The sequence below is a fragment of the Malus domestica genome, chromosome 02 (assembly GCF_042453785.1).
Source record: "Malus domestica chromosome 02, GDT2T_hap1".
NCBI classification, from domain to species: Eukaryota; Viridiplantae; Streptophyta; class Magnoliopsida; order Rosales; family Rosaceae; genus Malus; species Malus domestica.
In genome coordinates, this window is record NC_091662.1 from 35,754,212 (window position 1) to 35,771,492 (window position 17,281).

A 17,281-nucleotide genomic window follows, 5' to 3' on the forward strand; every position below is an offset into this window, starting at 1 on the left:
ATAAAAGCACCGATCGGCAACTGCAAGGCCTTCACTGTCTGAGAGAGAGAGAGAGAGAGAGAGAGAGAGAGAGAGAGAGAGAGGATGAGCGGAGGAAGTAAAGTGGTTTGTGTAACAGGAGCATCCGGGTTCATAGCATCATGGGTGGTGAAGTTCCTACTGCAAAAGGGTTATACTGTCAAAGCCACTGTGCGTGACCCAAGTAAGTATACATACATACATATATATATGATATTTAATTTATTTATTTGTTTTTTCTCTTAGCTTGCTTCATCAAATTGTTGTATTTCAAGTTTCTGGGTTTCAGTTCGGTGTTTATTTTTGGGTTTTCTTATGTAAGTCCTCGATAACTTCATATTTTAGCGAAAAACACTTTAAACGCAGTACTATAAATAAATTAAAATAAAATAAAAAACCCGACTTAAGCTGTAACTCCAAAGGGATTTCACAACTAAGAAATCAATGACTGCAACAAGTGTTATTCACACATTCCATTTTAAAAAAGTATACGAGAAGTTAAATGAGATATGTGGATATTACATTCCTAAATTAATATATAAGGCGTTCTTTTCTCCAATTGAGCTTTGAAGGAGCTCATTCGGGCAAAAGAAGGAAAAGCCCAAGTCGAGCAAGCAAAAGTGGAAACAGCCCAATCCGGCAACTTGGGAAAGGGCCTTTGGGGCAAACTGGGTGAAGCCCTTCGGGCAAAAGAGAAAGATCTTACTCTACATAAGGGTCCCATTGGACATTTAAAATTGTTCACCCCCAAATTTGTAATGGGCCTTGCGGGCAAGCTGAGATTTACTTAGTCAATAAATTGGTGATTGCGAGCTTGGCACCACTAGTTATTGTTGGTAGATGAGATTTGAGTGATGAAGATTGCGCTATTTAACTTCTAATAAAAAAATTGTGTCATTAAGTGAGAGTGGCTCGACTTAGGTTCTTTCTTTGCCTTATATGATAAGGACTTTACTTATATAGAGAAATAACTCACAATATGTAAATGGTGAAGAGAAAGAGAAATTGTTTAAGTGCTTTGTATTGAAATGACAATAACAATTCAAAGAGAGAACTCGTATTGCAATGGAGGAATACTTGTAAACACAACAAAGATATAATGAATTGAAAGAGTGCTTTGACTTTAATTGAAAGAAATGAAAGAGCTTGCAATATTGAAGAAAGCTTTGAAATTTGAAATGAAAATGGTGCAGCTGTAGAGAGATTTGTTTGATTGTTTGAGTGTCCTCACCTTCATGCCTTGGTTTTCTTTATATAGAAAACAAAGCCTAGTCTGAAAACAAAGCCACTTAATGCAACTTCTCTCTCCCCCAAACCCACGTCCTTAGGAAATGATATCAAAAGAAGCCATGGTTGATAAAGAAGAGTAGAGGAATGTTTTAATTCTTGGAAACTTGTGTTCGTAAGTCAGCTCACCAGTCCTGTTTTTGTATGTCACAGATGATCCAAAGAAAACACAACACTTACTCTCACTAGATGGAGCAAAAGAAAGGCTTCATTTGTTCAAAGCAGATTTATTAGAAGAGGGATCTTTTGACGCTGTCGTTGATGGATGTGAAGGAGTTTTTCATATGGCATCGCCTGTACTAATGTCAGTCACTGACCCACAGGTAATCTCTTCACTTTCATTGTCAGAGCTTTATTACATGCGGCATGAACCTAAGTTTTGCATCTCGAGCTGTTTGTTTATATAATCTGTTACATTCTAAAATTCAGACCCTTAAATATTGGTAGTTTAATATCTTGTCAGGCAGAACTACTTGACCCTGCTGTGAAGGGAACACTGAATGTCCTCAGATCATGCGCGAAATTTCCGTCTATCAAAAGGGTGGTTCTAACATCCTCCATAGTATCAATTGTATTTACTGGAAAGCCTCTTTCTGCTGATACTGTAGTTGATGAATCTTGGTTTTCAGATCCAGCTTTCTGTGAAAAAGCAAAGGTTTGTACAGTGCATATGCTAATTTAAATTTACAACAGACTTATCATTTATGTAAGGGGAATGCGAGCGTCCAGCTAGCTTCCAGTTTCGTGCAATAATATAAGAACTCGTCCTCCCTTGGTTTTTCTTTTCTGTCTCCATTCTCAATGATTTATTTGTTCACATACTCTGCAGAAGTCGATTGTGCTTATCGTGCTTTTTCTAAAGATGTCTCAGTAGTTATCTCTCTCTCTCTTAACGAGTTTGATTATGAGCAACTTTTACGACTCTTTAAACATGTCTTGTCAACCGCACAATTCATGCTCATATGTTTGTTTGCTTATCTTGGTCTGGTTGACATACCTGTTGTAATTCTGTGATAAGAATCATACGATTTAAATCTGATTGCTTTCATTCTTTGAAAAAATGCATTCATTGTTCTTATCGTCTTTGGTTTTCATCAGCTTTGGTATGCACTTTCAAAAACCTTAGCTGAGGAAGCTGCTTGGAAGTTTGTGAAGGAGAATGGAATCGATTTAGTTGCAGTAAATCCAGGGGTGGCGATTGGCCCTCTTTTACAGCCAACTCTGAACTCAAGCTCGGAGCTACTTCTCAAACTCTTTGATGGTACGCTTACGGAAGTAGAATAAAATCTTTAGACACGAAATTTTAGGAGCATAGTCAGGAAAGAGGACTAAGTTTGTAGTTATAAGAAATCTTAAAACACGTGTTTACTGAAGTTGGGAAACCTGTTTACTCTTACTGAAAAATAAAAATGACATTTGAAGGCTTGCATGCTTGCGTTCTTCAGGTTTCAACAATAGATATTTGACCATATAACAGAAAAGCTATTAGGCATATGAAATATTATTGTAGCACATATCTGCGGTATCATATACCATGCTTTTAATCACTGGATCCGCATATCCAGTACCATATTGTAGACCATATCTTGTAGTGTGTTCATATCCATAATTCTTTGGTAATTTATGAATCTCAGATAATTGAGTTCATCGTTTTTAGTTTTCATCGCAAAGTTACTGTTGCTCTGCCATAACTTCTGCATTATTTAAAATAGAGGACTTGCATTTAACCAATGCAACTCAATCATTGAAAGTTCGTTTTACTATTTCTTGCACAGATCTTTTATGATTGTTTGGGATTGGGACTTTATTGAGCTCATCATTTGCAGTCTCTTCTGTATTCAAGTGTCATCAATATGCTGCTCTTTCTATGAAAACTTAAATCTATGAAAATTTATTGTTCCTAATTTATCATTTATGCAGGAACCGGAAAATTTCCAAATGCAACTCACAGATGGGTTGATGTTAGAGATATTGCTAATGCACATATTCTAGCCTTTGAGAATCCTTCAGCTAGTGGGAGGTATTCTATAGTTGGAAGTGTAGCACACTATTCTGTGGCCGTTAAAATTCTTCGTGATCTCTTCCCTGCTCTCAATCTTCCGGAAAAGTAAGTTGCTAAACATAGCCACATCATTGCATCTTAATTATACATGTGTTAGAGGCACTTCTAAGGATAGTGTGGGTTTACTTATGCACTCTAGGGTCCTGTTTATTTATGCACTCTAGTGTCCTGTTCTGTGGCTTTTCCTTTTGAGAATATCGTAATTAGCATATATTAGGTATTTTGAGATGGAGGTTATCACTAGAGACCTAGTTTTGTGAAAGGGATTCCTGGCTCTTTTTGTTTTCTGTTGTTTTGGATGATTTCTGAATCTTCACGGTCTGAATAAGCTATTTGAATGGTTTAAATTTTTGAATTTCCGAACCCAAATATCGATCCTGAAAGTAAATGGCGTGCTAAAGAGTCAGATAGTGTACTGTACTGTAAATTTGTTCACCGTCTCTTGATTTCCCAACACAGAATACTTGGACACGAGTTTCCAATGTTCAATATTAACCAATTTATGTGTCTATTCTGGGTAGATGTGCAGATGATCAACCTTTCGCACCAACTTACCAGATATCCAAGGAAAGAGCTGAGACTTTGGGTGTTGTGTATACTCCTCTGGATGTGACTTTGAAGGACGCTGTTGAAAGTTTGAAGCAGAAGAACTTCTTCTAATCATGGAACTCGTCGATGTTAAGCAATTAAGTTGATAATCATGACATATGTACTTGTATATTATCATGCCAATCTGCTCATAAATGTTACCGTAGGGGTGCTTTTCGTGATACTTCAAAGTTTGTGAAATAAAATGTGAAGTATTTGGTCTGGACAAAGTGCTAGCCATTGTTATTCGGGAGACACTAAAACTCATTTTACTGAGAATATTATGTTAAACCAAATAATTGGTGTCTTGAAGACCCGTCTTTTTGGCTCGGACTCTCCCACTTCAGTTGTTGCTTTTCTTTCTGTTACTAGCATTTCTTTGATACTTTCCCAAGGAAGTCTCCAGGTATCTCTCTCATTTAATCTTTTTTGCTTGTACAAGGGGGGGTTAAGGAAATCTGCACCGGTTTCACACTTTTTACAATTTGACACCTCTGAATATACTTTTTAGCCACACAATGGACAATCTCTAATGCAACTAAGATTTAATTTCACCGCTTAATAAATATTTGTCATGTATTCTAAAATATACTACTATCCAATAGACAACAGATAAGTGATGAATTACTGACACGAAAGAATCTCTAATGCAACTAAGATTTAATTTCACCGCTTAATAAATATTTGTCATGTATTCTAAAATATACTACTATCCAATAGACAACAGATAAGTGATGAATTACTGACACGAAAGAATCTCTTCAAACAATGGCGTGTGACAAACACTGGCCCTCTTTGCTTTTTAAACACAATTTGGGTGCACGTTGGAGTAAATAAGTTCAGGTACCGTACTCTTTTTTCTGGCTCCATGCAGCAAGTACCGATGACGTGTTGATTTGCAGTGTTCGAGCAGATGAAATAAGCTGATCCCTTCTAAATCAATCTTTAATTCATAAACAATGACTTCCAACAAGATTAAGTAACAATTAGTGTTTTCCTTTCATAGTGCGTCTTTATTTGGTCCATCTTCATAGTAGACAATGGCGGGCCATTGCATAACAGATATTCTTCAGCTAACATTCCACCATTAAAAAAAAACACCAACTCTACCATTACATAACTGAAGTGGTTAGTGATATAGACACAGAGAGAAAATGAGTGGAGAAACAAAGGTTGTGTGTAACAGGAGCCTCCGGCTACGTAGCGTCATGGCTCGTGAAGCTCTTACTACAAAGAGGTTATGCTGTCAAAGCTACTGTTCGTGATCTGAGTCAGTATTACTTCTACTGTAAAACCCCTCCCCAAATTTAGTTTATAATTTTACTAAGTTTTGGGTTTTTATTTAAAAAATTGTTTTTGGATCTTAATTGGTGAGCCCAAGGGGTCCATCCCTTGATTTTTGTCCCCCGAGCCTCTCTCTCGGAGTAGGATTCTCTCCTCTCTTTTTTCCCTCTCCTTCCCTCCCATCCTAATTGAACAGTCACGGTTAAGTTACGTCAACATCTTATATTAATTTTTTTATAGTAAGAGAAAGACAAAATAAGAGGATGTGAGAGGAGGGGATGGAAAGAGGAGGGGAGAGAATCCTAGTCCTCTCATCTCTCTTATCTCTCAGTCCTCTCTTCCTCTCCTTCTCTCCTCACTTTCCCATGCTCCCTCTCTCTGTGCTCTCTCTTCCCCTAGCTCCCTTACACACACACACACACTATGCACACTCACACAACACGGCGACCTGACCCCTCCCCACATCCTCATGCACACTCATGCCCAAGGGTTGATGTTTGTGTACACTAGTTGGACGCAGAACAACTCGGGGAGGTGTTTTCCCAGTTTTACCAACGAGTCCGGCCGCTTTCGAGCCAATTTACGGCCAAATCATGGAGAGTTGGTTGGCGTGCAAGGTGTCAATTTCTTTGTCTCGTTGAGTACTACAATTTTCCTTTTGTTTCACCCAATTTCGTTGAGTATTGAAGAAGTTATATTCCTTTGAATCTTACCCAGTTATCGGCGATCTTTGCGACTTTTGAGGCGTTTTCTGGCCAAACCATGGCGAGTTAGACGTCATGCGAGGTACCATTCTCTTCGTCTCATCGAGAACTATGATTTTTGTTTTGAATCACTCGAGTTTGTTGAGTATTGACAAAGTTATGAACGTTTAAAGTTTGTCCAATTTTCCGGTTGAAATCCGGCCTTCTTCTTCGTGGAGTCTAACGACCCACAAGTTAAACAGGTCAAACCCGACTCAGAATTAGAAACCTAGCCCAAATCTTGGGCCTTTGTGACCCAAGCCCAAATTAGTATCAAGCCCAAACCCAAGTTATTACCCAAGCCCAAGTTATAACCAAACCCTTTAAAGTCTAACCCAAAATGCTTTTGAAATTATGCCTTTGGGCCTAGGACCCTTAGGCCCAAACCCAAGGAGGATCGGTCCAACCCATTTCTGCCCCAATGGAATATTCTTTGCAATATTCCGTTAGAGAATACTCTCCTGTTGACTTTTTCAAAATTTATTTGGGACTCTTCTTAGGGTAATTCGACGTTTTGAATTTGTTTTTGAAGTCCGTTTTCCCAAATTCAATTGTTTGAATAGAGTTTTATTAATTAGACCCTTTATGTGTTTAGATGCAATTACTAGCGGCGATTCCTTTATTCCTATCTCATATGGCGCTACTACGACATAGTATTTATGAGTGGACCCCTTATAAATTGCATGTTTTAATAGTAGAATTACATACATGAAAAACATGATTTAATGATTACATTTTATGAAACGTTTTATGAGAAATTGATTATCATGCTACACTGAGCTTATTTTGGAATACCATATTTTCTATCGAACCCATATTCTTGTAGGATATCTGATGGATGACAATATACTATTTAGAACATGTTTTTACACATTTCTTTATAGTATAGATGATAGATGACTTTATACTATGAAGATGTTTTTGAGATATATGTACTTATGTTTAGAAAGATTATTTTTAGTGGTTTTGTGCGTATCTAGTGGACCCTATTATTGACCTTCGTGTTGGGTGTTGCAGGAGCTTACGGGCGATTGATACTTATATTGACCTTCGGGTTGAGTGCTGTAAGAGCATTCGGGCGATTGATACTTATATTGACCTTCAGGTTGGGTGCTGTAGGAGCATGCGGACGATTGTTACTTGTGAAGGAAGAGTTCTATAAGCCTTCGGGCGATATTGATACCGATAGTTAGCACACTATATACAAGATTCATTTTATGAAAGGTTTTATGGCATGCTAGGGTTTTCGGAAAACTTATTCAATATTATGCTATCAGTTTTCATAAAACTTTAGGTGTTAGTATGTTGATAATTGTTTTATTATATATATATCAACTTGGTCTACTCATGTTTGTTTTGCTCCCCCTTAGAATTTAGATTCGAGGCGTACAATCTCGGCGTCAATGCACTTTCGCATCGGCATCTTCGAGTCCTCTTGGTGTAGGACATATTCCTTTATTCATTATATTATTTCATTTTTTGTGTTTATAATTAGTTGTATGCTCTGAACATATTCCTCAATTGCATATTAATTATATTTAAACCTATAAGCCTTATTTATTTATTATTCTCGTGCATCCTAAATGGTTTGCGTCACCTTATGATGTCGGCCAACACATACCTACCCTGGCGTTTGGAGAACATCGGAATCGGGGCGTGTCCTCTACTTCCTTTTTTTCCTCCTTTTCTCGACTTACAATTATTTTGTTACCGTTCATTTTCAAATTCTGGGTTTTGTATTTTGTATTTTTGTCAGCAAAAAGAAGTTTATCGGATCCAAGTCATATTCTGAAATAGTTTTCTTTTTTTCTTGGTGAAACCGAAATTTTGATCTGAAGATCCTCCTGCATCACTTCGCCATCTTTTCGTTTGAAAGGCCGGCGAGTCCCAACTTCAAGTCTCTCTCTTTCCCTTCCAGCCCTTCCCCAGGGCAATTTGTTACCATATTTGACTGAGAATTTTTATCAACTAGCAAATCATCAAGGTTGGGAGATCTCTAATTTTGGGCGTGTGCCTTCGTGGTGACCAGATGATTTCATTGAAAATTTTAATTGAGGAAAATAAATCTGGGTTTTTATTTTTTATTTTTAATTTTAATTTTAATGCAGAAGTGATGGGAAGTATTGGTTGATTGTTGTGGTGAAAACAAAACTCGGCTTTTTCTAAGGGAACCAATAAAGATGGATAGTGGGGGTGTTGATGCTGTTTGTTTGGGGTAGGTGGGTTGTGGGGGAAGGCGAATGTGATATTTTTCAATGTGTCAAAATACGGAACAGTACGCTAAATGTTATAACACAAAAAGAAAAAAATATTTTTTAAAGTATTTTTTTACTTGTATAATGAAATACATTCCGAACGGATTGAAAATTTCTTGAGTGAAGAAAGTTGAAGGTGAATAGTTGTAGTGGTGGGGTCCATTATGTTTTAAAAAATTTAGCATAAAAAGTCATTTATTATTTTAAATTTCTTTTTTCTATGTTGCAGACATTCACATAAAAAAAAAAGTGGAAGTGTCATGTAATCATTCAACAGTCAATTTAACAATTTGACAAACGATTGTATAACATAACAATTGAAACATAAGTTTGCGTATAACATTTTTATATTTCAAATATGAGTTATGAATTTGCAATTCCATCCAAACATAAGGGTGCAAAATGTAAAAATGAAGTTACCATTCTACCTATTGCGGTGGTTGATAATATGGTAAAGTTGAATTGAAAGCTAGTGCTTTTGTTTTGGATGACAAACTGTGTATCCAGTTATTTTATTTTTTTCTTGGGAAGTTGTAGTATCCTTAGGCCAACTCAGTAGTTCTTTTGATGCATTCCACAAATGATACAAACAAAACAGAACACTTACTCTCACTAGATGGAGCAAAAGAAAGGCTTCATTTGTTCAAAGCAGATTTACTAGAAGAAGGATCTTTCGACGCTATAGTTGATGGATGTGTTGGTGTTTTTCATACAGCATCTCCTGCTCAATTTTCAGTCACTGACCCACAGGTTTGTCCTTTCACTTCATGCTTCAAATATTCCAACATGTGTTGTTAGAAAATCGATATACTTTCAACAATGATATAGAAACCAGCCTGATATTTTTCTTCTTCCATATTTCAGGCTGAATTAGTCAAGCCTACATTTAAAGGAACGCTTACAACAACAACAACAACAAAGCCTTTTCCCACTAAGTGGGGTCGGCCATATGAATCCTAGAACGCCATTGCGCTCGGTTTTGTGTCATGTCCTCCGTTAGATCCAAGTACTCTAAGTCTTTTCTTAGGGTCTCTTCCAAACTTTTCCTAGGTCTTCATTTACCCCTTCGGCCCTGAACCTTTGTCCCGTAGTCACATTTTCGAACCGGAGCAATAGGCCTTCTTTGCACATGTCCAAACCACCGTAACCGATTTTCTCTCATCTTTCCTTCAATTTCGGCTACTCCTACTTTACCTCGGATATCCTCATTCATAATCTTATCCTTTCTCGTGTGCCAACACATCCAACGAAGCATCCTCATCTCCGCTACACCCATTTTGTGTACGTGTTGATGCTTCACCACCCAACATTTTGTGCCATATAGCATCGCCGGCCTTATTGCCGTCCTATAAAATTTTCCTTGAGCTTCAGTGGCCTACGACGATCACACAACACGCCGGATGCACTCTTCCACTTCATCCATCCAGCTTGTATTCTATGGTTGAGATCTCCATCTAATTCTCCGTTCTTTTGCAAGATAGATCCTAGGTAGCGAAAATGGTCGCTCTTTGGTATTTCCTGATCTCCAATCCTCACCCCTAACTCATTTTGGCCTATATTTGCACTGAACTTGCACTCCATATATTCTGTCTTTGATCGGTTTAGGCGAAGACCTTTAGATTCCAACACTTCTCTCCAAAGGTTAAGCTTCGCATTTACCCCTTCCTGAGTTTCATCTATCAACACTATATCGTTTGCGAAAAGCATACACCAAGGAATATAATCTTGAATATGTCCTGTTAACTCATTCATTACCATCGCAAAAAGGTAAGGACTTAAGGATTGTTGATGCACAAAATCAGTGAGGACTTTGGTACAACAGAAAGTATTAAGTTTGTGATCTTTGCTAAATTGCTCCGGTCATTAGTGTGGATAAGTATGTAAATGGATAGAGACAGAAAAGCAAACACGAGATGTACGTGGTTCATCCAGATTGGCTACGTCCACGGAATAGAGGAGTTCTCATTAATTGTGAAGGGTTTACACAAGTACATAGGTCCAAGCTCTCCTTTAGTGAGTACAAGTGAATGATTTAGTACAAATGACATTAGGAAATATTGTGGGAGAATGATCTCGTAATCACGAAACTTCTAAGTACCGAAGTGTGGTATCGTCTTCACTTGCCTTATCTGTCTCATAGGTAGATGTGACATCTTCTCTGGAAGTACTTTTCATCCATCCAAGGGTGGTATCTTTAACTGGTGGAGATGCACAAGGTAATGTATCAATTTCACTTGAAGCTTACTTGTAGTTTCAGGCTTGGTCAAACGCGATACAAACCATGTAGTAAGAGTCCCCCAAGTCGCCGAGCTAGGGGATCTGCTAAAAGAGGTGACATACAAGGTAAGCAATCAGAGCTCCAAGCAATCAGTCCAGATCAGAAGTTTGATTTCGAGTTCCGGCTGATTGTTCTCATTCTCCCTATCTTGTAGGCAGCATGAAGGATAAAGAGAAGAAAAATGAGAAGAGATGATATGAGATACTTTTGCTTTTGAAGAAGTAACTTTCCACATGCTTATTCTTGCACTGGGCTGGAGGATTTTCTAGTTTCCTCCAGAGTATAAGGCCGACTAAAGAATTTGAGGGTAAAAACAAATCCATCAAATCTAGAGTACGTTCGACCCTGCTGATATGAGATACTTTTGCTGTTGACAAAGTAGTGGATGTATCGGCACGTGTTCTGTTACGCTTGTCTCCACATACTTCCTTGTATCCTTCTCACTTGCCCTATCTGTTCCTCAAGCAGATGTGGTATTTTCTCTAAGAGCATAAGATGTTGAAGATGAGTACTCGAGAGCAATGCTAGGTAAGTAATCAGGTAAGGGGTTCCAGGCAGTCAGTTCCTGACTGGAAGCTTGATTCCAATTGCTGACTGATTGCTCCCTTTCTCCCTGTCTTGCAGGTAAAAACAAGGCCAAAGGAAAAGATAGGGAAAAAGCATGATATGGGATACTCTTGCTTTTAACCTTGATGATATGAGATATTCTTGCTCTGGTGTAGCTTGTTTGCAGAGGTATTATCGGGGGGAAAGAAAGCTGAGTATTTCGAGAGGCTTCGTTGGGAGTGCCCTCTCAGATATGAGGAAGGGTTGAGCATTTTTGCAGGTTTGCCTGTCCGTTGAGGATGGAGGTCGACATATATAAGAGTCTCTCTAACAACAAGTAGTAATGCTATTCCTTTACCCTGGTCATAACACGGTAGTGGGAGCTGCCAGCTTCACGTGTTTTAACTCTGTCAGAGCACTTTGAAAAAGTGGTCTGTGATATTTGGAAAGCTGATGTTGTGTGTGAAGATTACAGACAAGCTTTATCCAATGAGATCTGGCTCTCAAAGTTGAGAAAGTGGTGCCTCTTCGGTTTTCGAATAAGCAATCCTGTCGGGGATCTGGCTCTCGAGATTCGGAGAACGGTGCCTTTTCAATTTTTGAGAAAGCAATCCTGCTAGGAGTCTGGCTCTCGAGATTCAGAGAGCGGTGTCTCTTCGATTTTTGAGAAAGTAATCATGTTGGGATTCTGGCTCTCGAGATTCGGAGGGCGGTGCCTCTTCGATTTTGGAGCAAGCAATCTTGTTGGGAGTTTTTTCTCGAATGTGAGTAAAGGTTGGACATGTTTGTTAGTCTACCTTGCCATGGAGCACAGAGGTTGACACACAGGGACTTTCCAATTATCCAGCAGTGGTGTTGTTCCTTTACCCTTGTGGGTAATAATATTGTAGCTAGACCTTCAAAATTTATGTGTCTAAACTTTGTTAGTGCTGTTTCTTTGCTATTCTTTTACCCTTCTTGGTCATAGCGATGTAGTGGGAGCTGCAAGCTTCACGTGTCTAAACTTTGTCAGAGATCTTTGACAAAGTTATCTGTGGTACCCATGAGCTAATGTTGCGTGTAGAAAGTGGATGATTGAACAGTAAGATTCACGTGCTTTCTACTTCACCAGAAATCTTCGACAGAATGCCCGTAATTTCCGCAAGGCTGAGTGTGCATGTGACAGGTGCTGACAAGGCTGAAAAAGCAGGTGCCTCTTCGATTTCTGAGAACGGCCCTCGTGGTCTCTGAGCAGCCCAACTTTTGAGAAAGCAAGCACCTCTTTGATTTCTGAGATCGGCCTTCGTGGTCTTTGAGCAGCCCAGCTTTTGCGAAAGCAAACGCCTCTTCAATTTCTAAGATCGGCCCTCGTGGTCTCTGAGTAGCCCAACTTTTGAGAAAGCAAACGCCTCTTCGATTTCTGAGTAGGCGCCTCTTCGATTTCTGAAGCTCCGTCGAGTGCAGATTTTTATAGAGGCTGGCATTAAGTTCCAAAGCACACTTGAATCTCCACCAGTAGAAGCTCCATTCGTACACTTCTAAGACCTTGATTTGTTCGACCTCTTCTCTCTTCAACACCTTTGAAAATGTCTGGCCCATCCGACCGTCATTTTGACTTGAACCTTGTTGAAGAGGCAGCCACACCTTCTCCAGACAACATATGACGCCCATCCTTCTTATCTCCTACTGGTCCTCTTACCGTTGGGGATTCCGTGATGAAGAATGATATGACCGCTGCGGTGGTGGCCATGAACCTTCTCACTCCCAAAGATAACAGACTACTTTCCAAACAGTCTGATGAGTTGGCTGTTAAGGATTCTCTGGCTCTCAGTGTTCAGTGTGCAGGTTCTGTGTCTAATATGGGCCAACGCATATTTGCTCGAACCCGCCAAGTTGAATCATTGGTGGCTGAAGTGATGAGTCTCAAACAGGAGATTAGAGGACTCAAGCATGAGAATAAACAGTTGCACCGGCTCGCATATGACTATGCTACAAACATGAAGAGTAAGCTTGACCAGATGAAGGAATCTGATGGTCAGGTTTTACTTGATCATCAGAGGTTTGTGGGTTTGTTCCAAAGACATTTATTGTCTTCGTCTTCTGGGGTTGTACCGCGAAATGAAGCTCCAAATGATCAACCTCTTATGCCTCCTTTTTCTAGGGTTCTGTCCAGTACTGAGGCTCCGAATGATCCCCCTCCGGTACCTTCTCTTTCTGGGGCTCTACCAACTGCTGAGACTTCTCCTAAGCAACCTTTGTGAAGGCTCCCTCTTGTTTGTTTATTTTGACTCATGTATATGTACATATTTGTAACTTATCAGAGATATCAATAAATAAGCTTTGCTTCATTTCAACGTATTGTGTTAAATACACCAAAGCCTTCTTCACTAAGTTCTTTGAATTTTTCTTTTGTTGAAGCTTGTATGTTGAGGCTTTGTGAGTGGAGCATGTAGGTTGAAGTAGTGTTCCCTTAATTTCTCAAGTGAGGAAAACTTTTCGGTTTGAGACTTGAAAAATCCAAGTCACTGAGTGGGGTCGGCTATATGAATCTTAGAACGCCATTGTGCTCGGTCCTGTGTTGTGTCTTCCGTTAGATCCAAGTACTCTAAGTCTTTTCTTAGAGTCTCTTCCAAAGTTTTCCTAGGTCTTCCTCTACCCTTTCGGCCCTGAACCTATGTCCCGTAGTCGCATCTTCTAACTGGAGCGTCAGTAGACCTTGTAGTCGCATCTTCTAACCGGAGCGTCAGTAGACCTTCTTTGCACATGTCCAAACCACCGTAATCGATTTTCTCTCAGCTTTCCTTCAATTTTGGCTACTCCTACTTTACCTCAGATATCCTCATTCCTAATCTTATCCTTTCTCGTGTGCCCACACATCCAACGAAGCATCCTCATCTCCGCTACACCCATTTTGTGTACGTGTTGATGCTTCACTGCCCAACATTCTGTGCCATACAGCATCGCCGACCTTATTGTCGTCCTATAAAATTTGCCCTTGAGCTTCGGTGGCATATGGCGGTCACACAACATGCCGGATGCACTCTTCCACTTCATCCATCCAGCTTGTATTCTATGGTTGAGATCTCCATCTAATTCTCCGTTCTTTTGCAAGATAGATCCTAGGTAGCGAAAACGGTCGCTCTTTGGTATTTCCTGATCTCCGATCCTCACCCCTAACTCATTTTGGTCTCCATTTGTACTGAACTTGCACTCCATATAGTCTGTCTTTGATCGGCTTAGGCGAAGACCTTTATATTCCAACACTTCTCTCCAAAGGTTAAGCTTCGCATTTACCCCTTCCTGAGTTTCATCTATCAACATTATATCGTCTGTGAAAAGCATACACCAAGGAATATCATCTTGAATATGTCCTGTTAACTCATCCTGTTAAGAGAGTGGTTATAACATCTTCTATGGCTGCAGTAATGATGACTGGAAAACCTCTGACCTCTGATGTGGTTCTGGACGAAACATACTATTCAGATCCACTTTTTTGTGAGAAGATCAAGGTATGTATGTGTACGTTCCCGTTCTATTTATAATATTGAATATAGAGGTAAGCATAACACAAGACAATGCAGTACATGATGATGACTACAAACCCATACGAACTCCCTTCTTCATTTGTTCAGCAATGGTATCGTCTCTCAAAAACCTTAGCTGAGCCGGCCGCTTGGAAATTTGCCAAAGGAAATGGGATTGACTTGGTTACAATACATCCAGGGTTTGGGATTGGTCCACTATTACGGCCAACTCTAAATCTCTCCATCAAGTTTTTTCAGAATCTCATCAGTGGTACAATTCATCCCCTTTGTGTTTAACAATATTCTTTGTGATGCCAGCTATAAATTGTGTTTTGCTTCTCTTTTGTGGTCAGGTATTGAAACACCGTTTATAAACTACCCATTGGTAGACGTTAGAGATATTGCCTCTGCTCATATTCAAGCATTTGAAGTTCCTTCAGCTAAAGGTAGATATTGTTTAGTTGCCCAAGTCGCTGACGGACCTGATACTCACAAGATTTTGCAACAACTTTACCCCACATTGTGCCTTCGGAGTTCGGCAATCTTTGTGACTCGAAGTTTCAAGTGTCCACAGAGAAAGCAAGAGGTTTGGGAATCACTTTCCTCCCTCTGGAAACGAGTCTCAGACACCGTTGAAAGCCTCAAGGAGAAGGGCTTCCTCAACATTTGAATTCTACTACTTGCAGCAATTTGCTACACGAGTAGTCGATCAACTAATTGGTAAGTGAAGTTGGTTTTATGCTGAAGTATCCCAATAGATGCTGGGCGTTATATTTTTCCCGTAAAATATTTTAAATGTATTCCTTAGGCAAATGCTCAGAAGTTGCTTTTAGATCTTTATTAATACATATCTCATGTGTAATTTGTAATATTTCAATTTAACTCTAAACGACAAATTTCAAGTTGAAATTGTTATCCTCTACTGTGTTTAAGCAATCTTAATTAAGGCACTCTTGATATCTTTGCAAGTTGAGATTTCTTTTCCCTTTTGTTTCTTGCTTATTTGTTATTTGTTTTGTTCCACAGACAATCTTGCATACGGTTGGTTGATGCTTTCCGACAACATCTGTTAGCTATCCCACATCCGTGGGCTAAAAGAAAAATAAGGACTTTAAATAGGCTTATCCCACTTTAATTGTAACATCCCACATCGTCCAGGAGAGTGGATCTTGTAAGCCTTATATGTATATTCTCATATCTAACTAGCACAGGGTCTTCCCAAAAACAAAACCGTAAGGGCGTGGTCTGGGCTCAGACAATATCGTGCTACGGCGAAATTAAGCCCGGAATATGGTGGGGTCTAGGCCAGGATGTGACCTTAGCCAACACTGAGATATTTTGTGATAAAACCTCTAATTACATGTTGGTGATTAATATCGTGTTGTTCAAATGGGTCTCTTGGGCTTGTATCATCATTTTTCAATATGCGATTACTTTCGCAAATATATTCTTTATTTTTATTTATTTATGTTTTCTTGGCCTTATGCTCACGTACCATTATTTCTCAAATTACTTTAGTCTAAAAAAGGCTTTTCAATTGCACTATTCAAATGAATAGTAACTTGGAGTGGATTTTGAGTTATTTACAAAATTACCATCATCTCTTCACCGCAAATTGAAAATTTCGATTTATTTACAAAATTACCACTGCTTTTGCACAGTTTAAGAGCACCCACGCGTCAGTCATCGTGGAATGCTCTGCTTCGACTACATTTCCATCCGTTTCCGTCCCCATTTCTTTCCCTCTTTTTCTCTCCCGACTCTCTCTCTCTCACTGCCCTATTCTCTCACTCCCGCTCACCATCTCACTCCAGGCAATACATACATGAACTCGATGAGAAGCCACCATCTCTTATCTACAAAGCGAAGAAGAGCTCAGCAGATTGTATGTTACTCCTCCCCAATATTTTCTGTATGTTTTCTTCAATTATTTGTTTTTGGGTTTGTTTCTTTCCCGAGAATAAGAAGAAAGAAACAGGAAAAATTAATATTGGGTAGTTAATTTATGTTGGAGTGTTATATTTATTCAAGACATCAGGGGAATTAGGTACATAATTGATTGATTACCTGAGTGAATTTCTTTTATTTTTTCTGAAAGGATTTGTTTTTTTTTTTCTGGGATTTTGATGTTTTCTTGAATTTTACCACTTTGGTCGTGGCTTCCACTCAAATGTTAATTTAATTTATTTTTTTTGGGTATTATAGCAAATTATATATATAGTTTGCTGTTATAGTTTGGTCCTTTTTATGCAGTAGATTGTAGAAAAATGATCAAAAACAGCTTCAAGCAAGCACATGAGTTTGGTAAGTTTTGGTGTTCATATGCTGAATTTGTTTATGCTTTGTGTATTGTCTATTCAATTTATATAAGTTTCAGAATTTATAATTGTGATGTTTATGAGTCTACGGAGTAGGTTGCATAATTGTGCGGCATCTTTTATATGCAGAGAAGAGACGCGCTGAATCTCACTCCGCCATTCGCCCCTCCGTCCTCTCATGATCTCTCACACCCTCTCTCTAATTTCAGAACAATATTAAGCAGCTTGAGCTCTCTTTGCATTGAATAAATGGCAGTCATCTAGAGGGGATTTTTCTTTGCCTTTTTGTTGGGTTAGTGAATTTTTAGCTTAATTTGGGTAGTGTAGGTTCTGTTTTGGCGTAATTTCGATTTTCAACTCTAATAAAATATTGGTTTTAGGGATTTCTTCTTTGTGATC

General features: G+C 39.0%; 1 protein-coding gene and 1 pseudogene across 1 annotated transcript; both read left to right on the top strand.

Moving 5' to 3' along the window:
- Window positions 1–46: 46 nt before the first annotated feature.
- On the top strand, window positions 47–4,267 carry LOC103407469 (phenylacetaldehyde reductase-like). Its single transcript, XM_029096556.2, has 6 exons — window positions 47–202; window positions 1,459–1,628; window positions 1,769–1,960; window positions 2,404–2,566; window positions 3,226–3,412; window positions 3,889–4,267. Exons 1-6 carry the CDS (start codon window positions 85–87, stop codon window positions 4,025–4,027), a joined length of 969 nt encoding a protein of 322 aa, XP_028952389.1. The 5' UTR covers window positions 47–84; the 3' UTR covers window positions 4,028–4,267.
- Window positions 4,268–4,737: 470 nt separating this feature from the next.
- Window positions 4,738–15,234, top strand: LOC114822244 (phenylacetaldehyde reductase-like; annotated as a pseudogene).
- The last annotated feature ends 2,047 nt before the right edge of the window (window positions 15,235–17,281 follow it).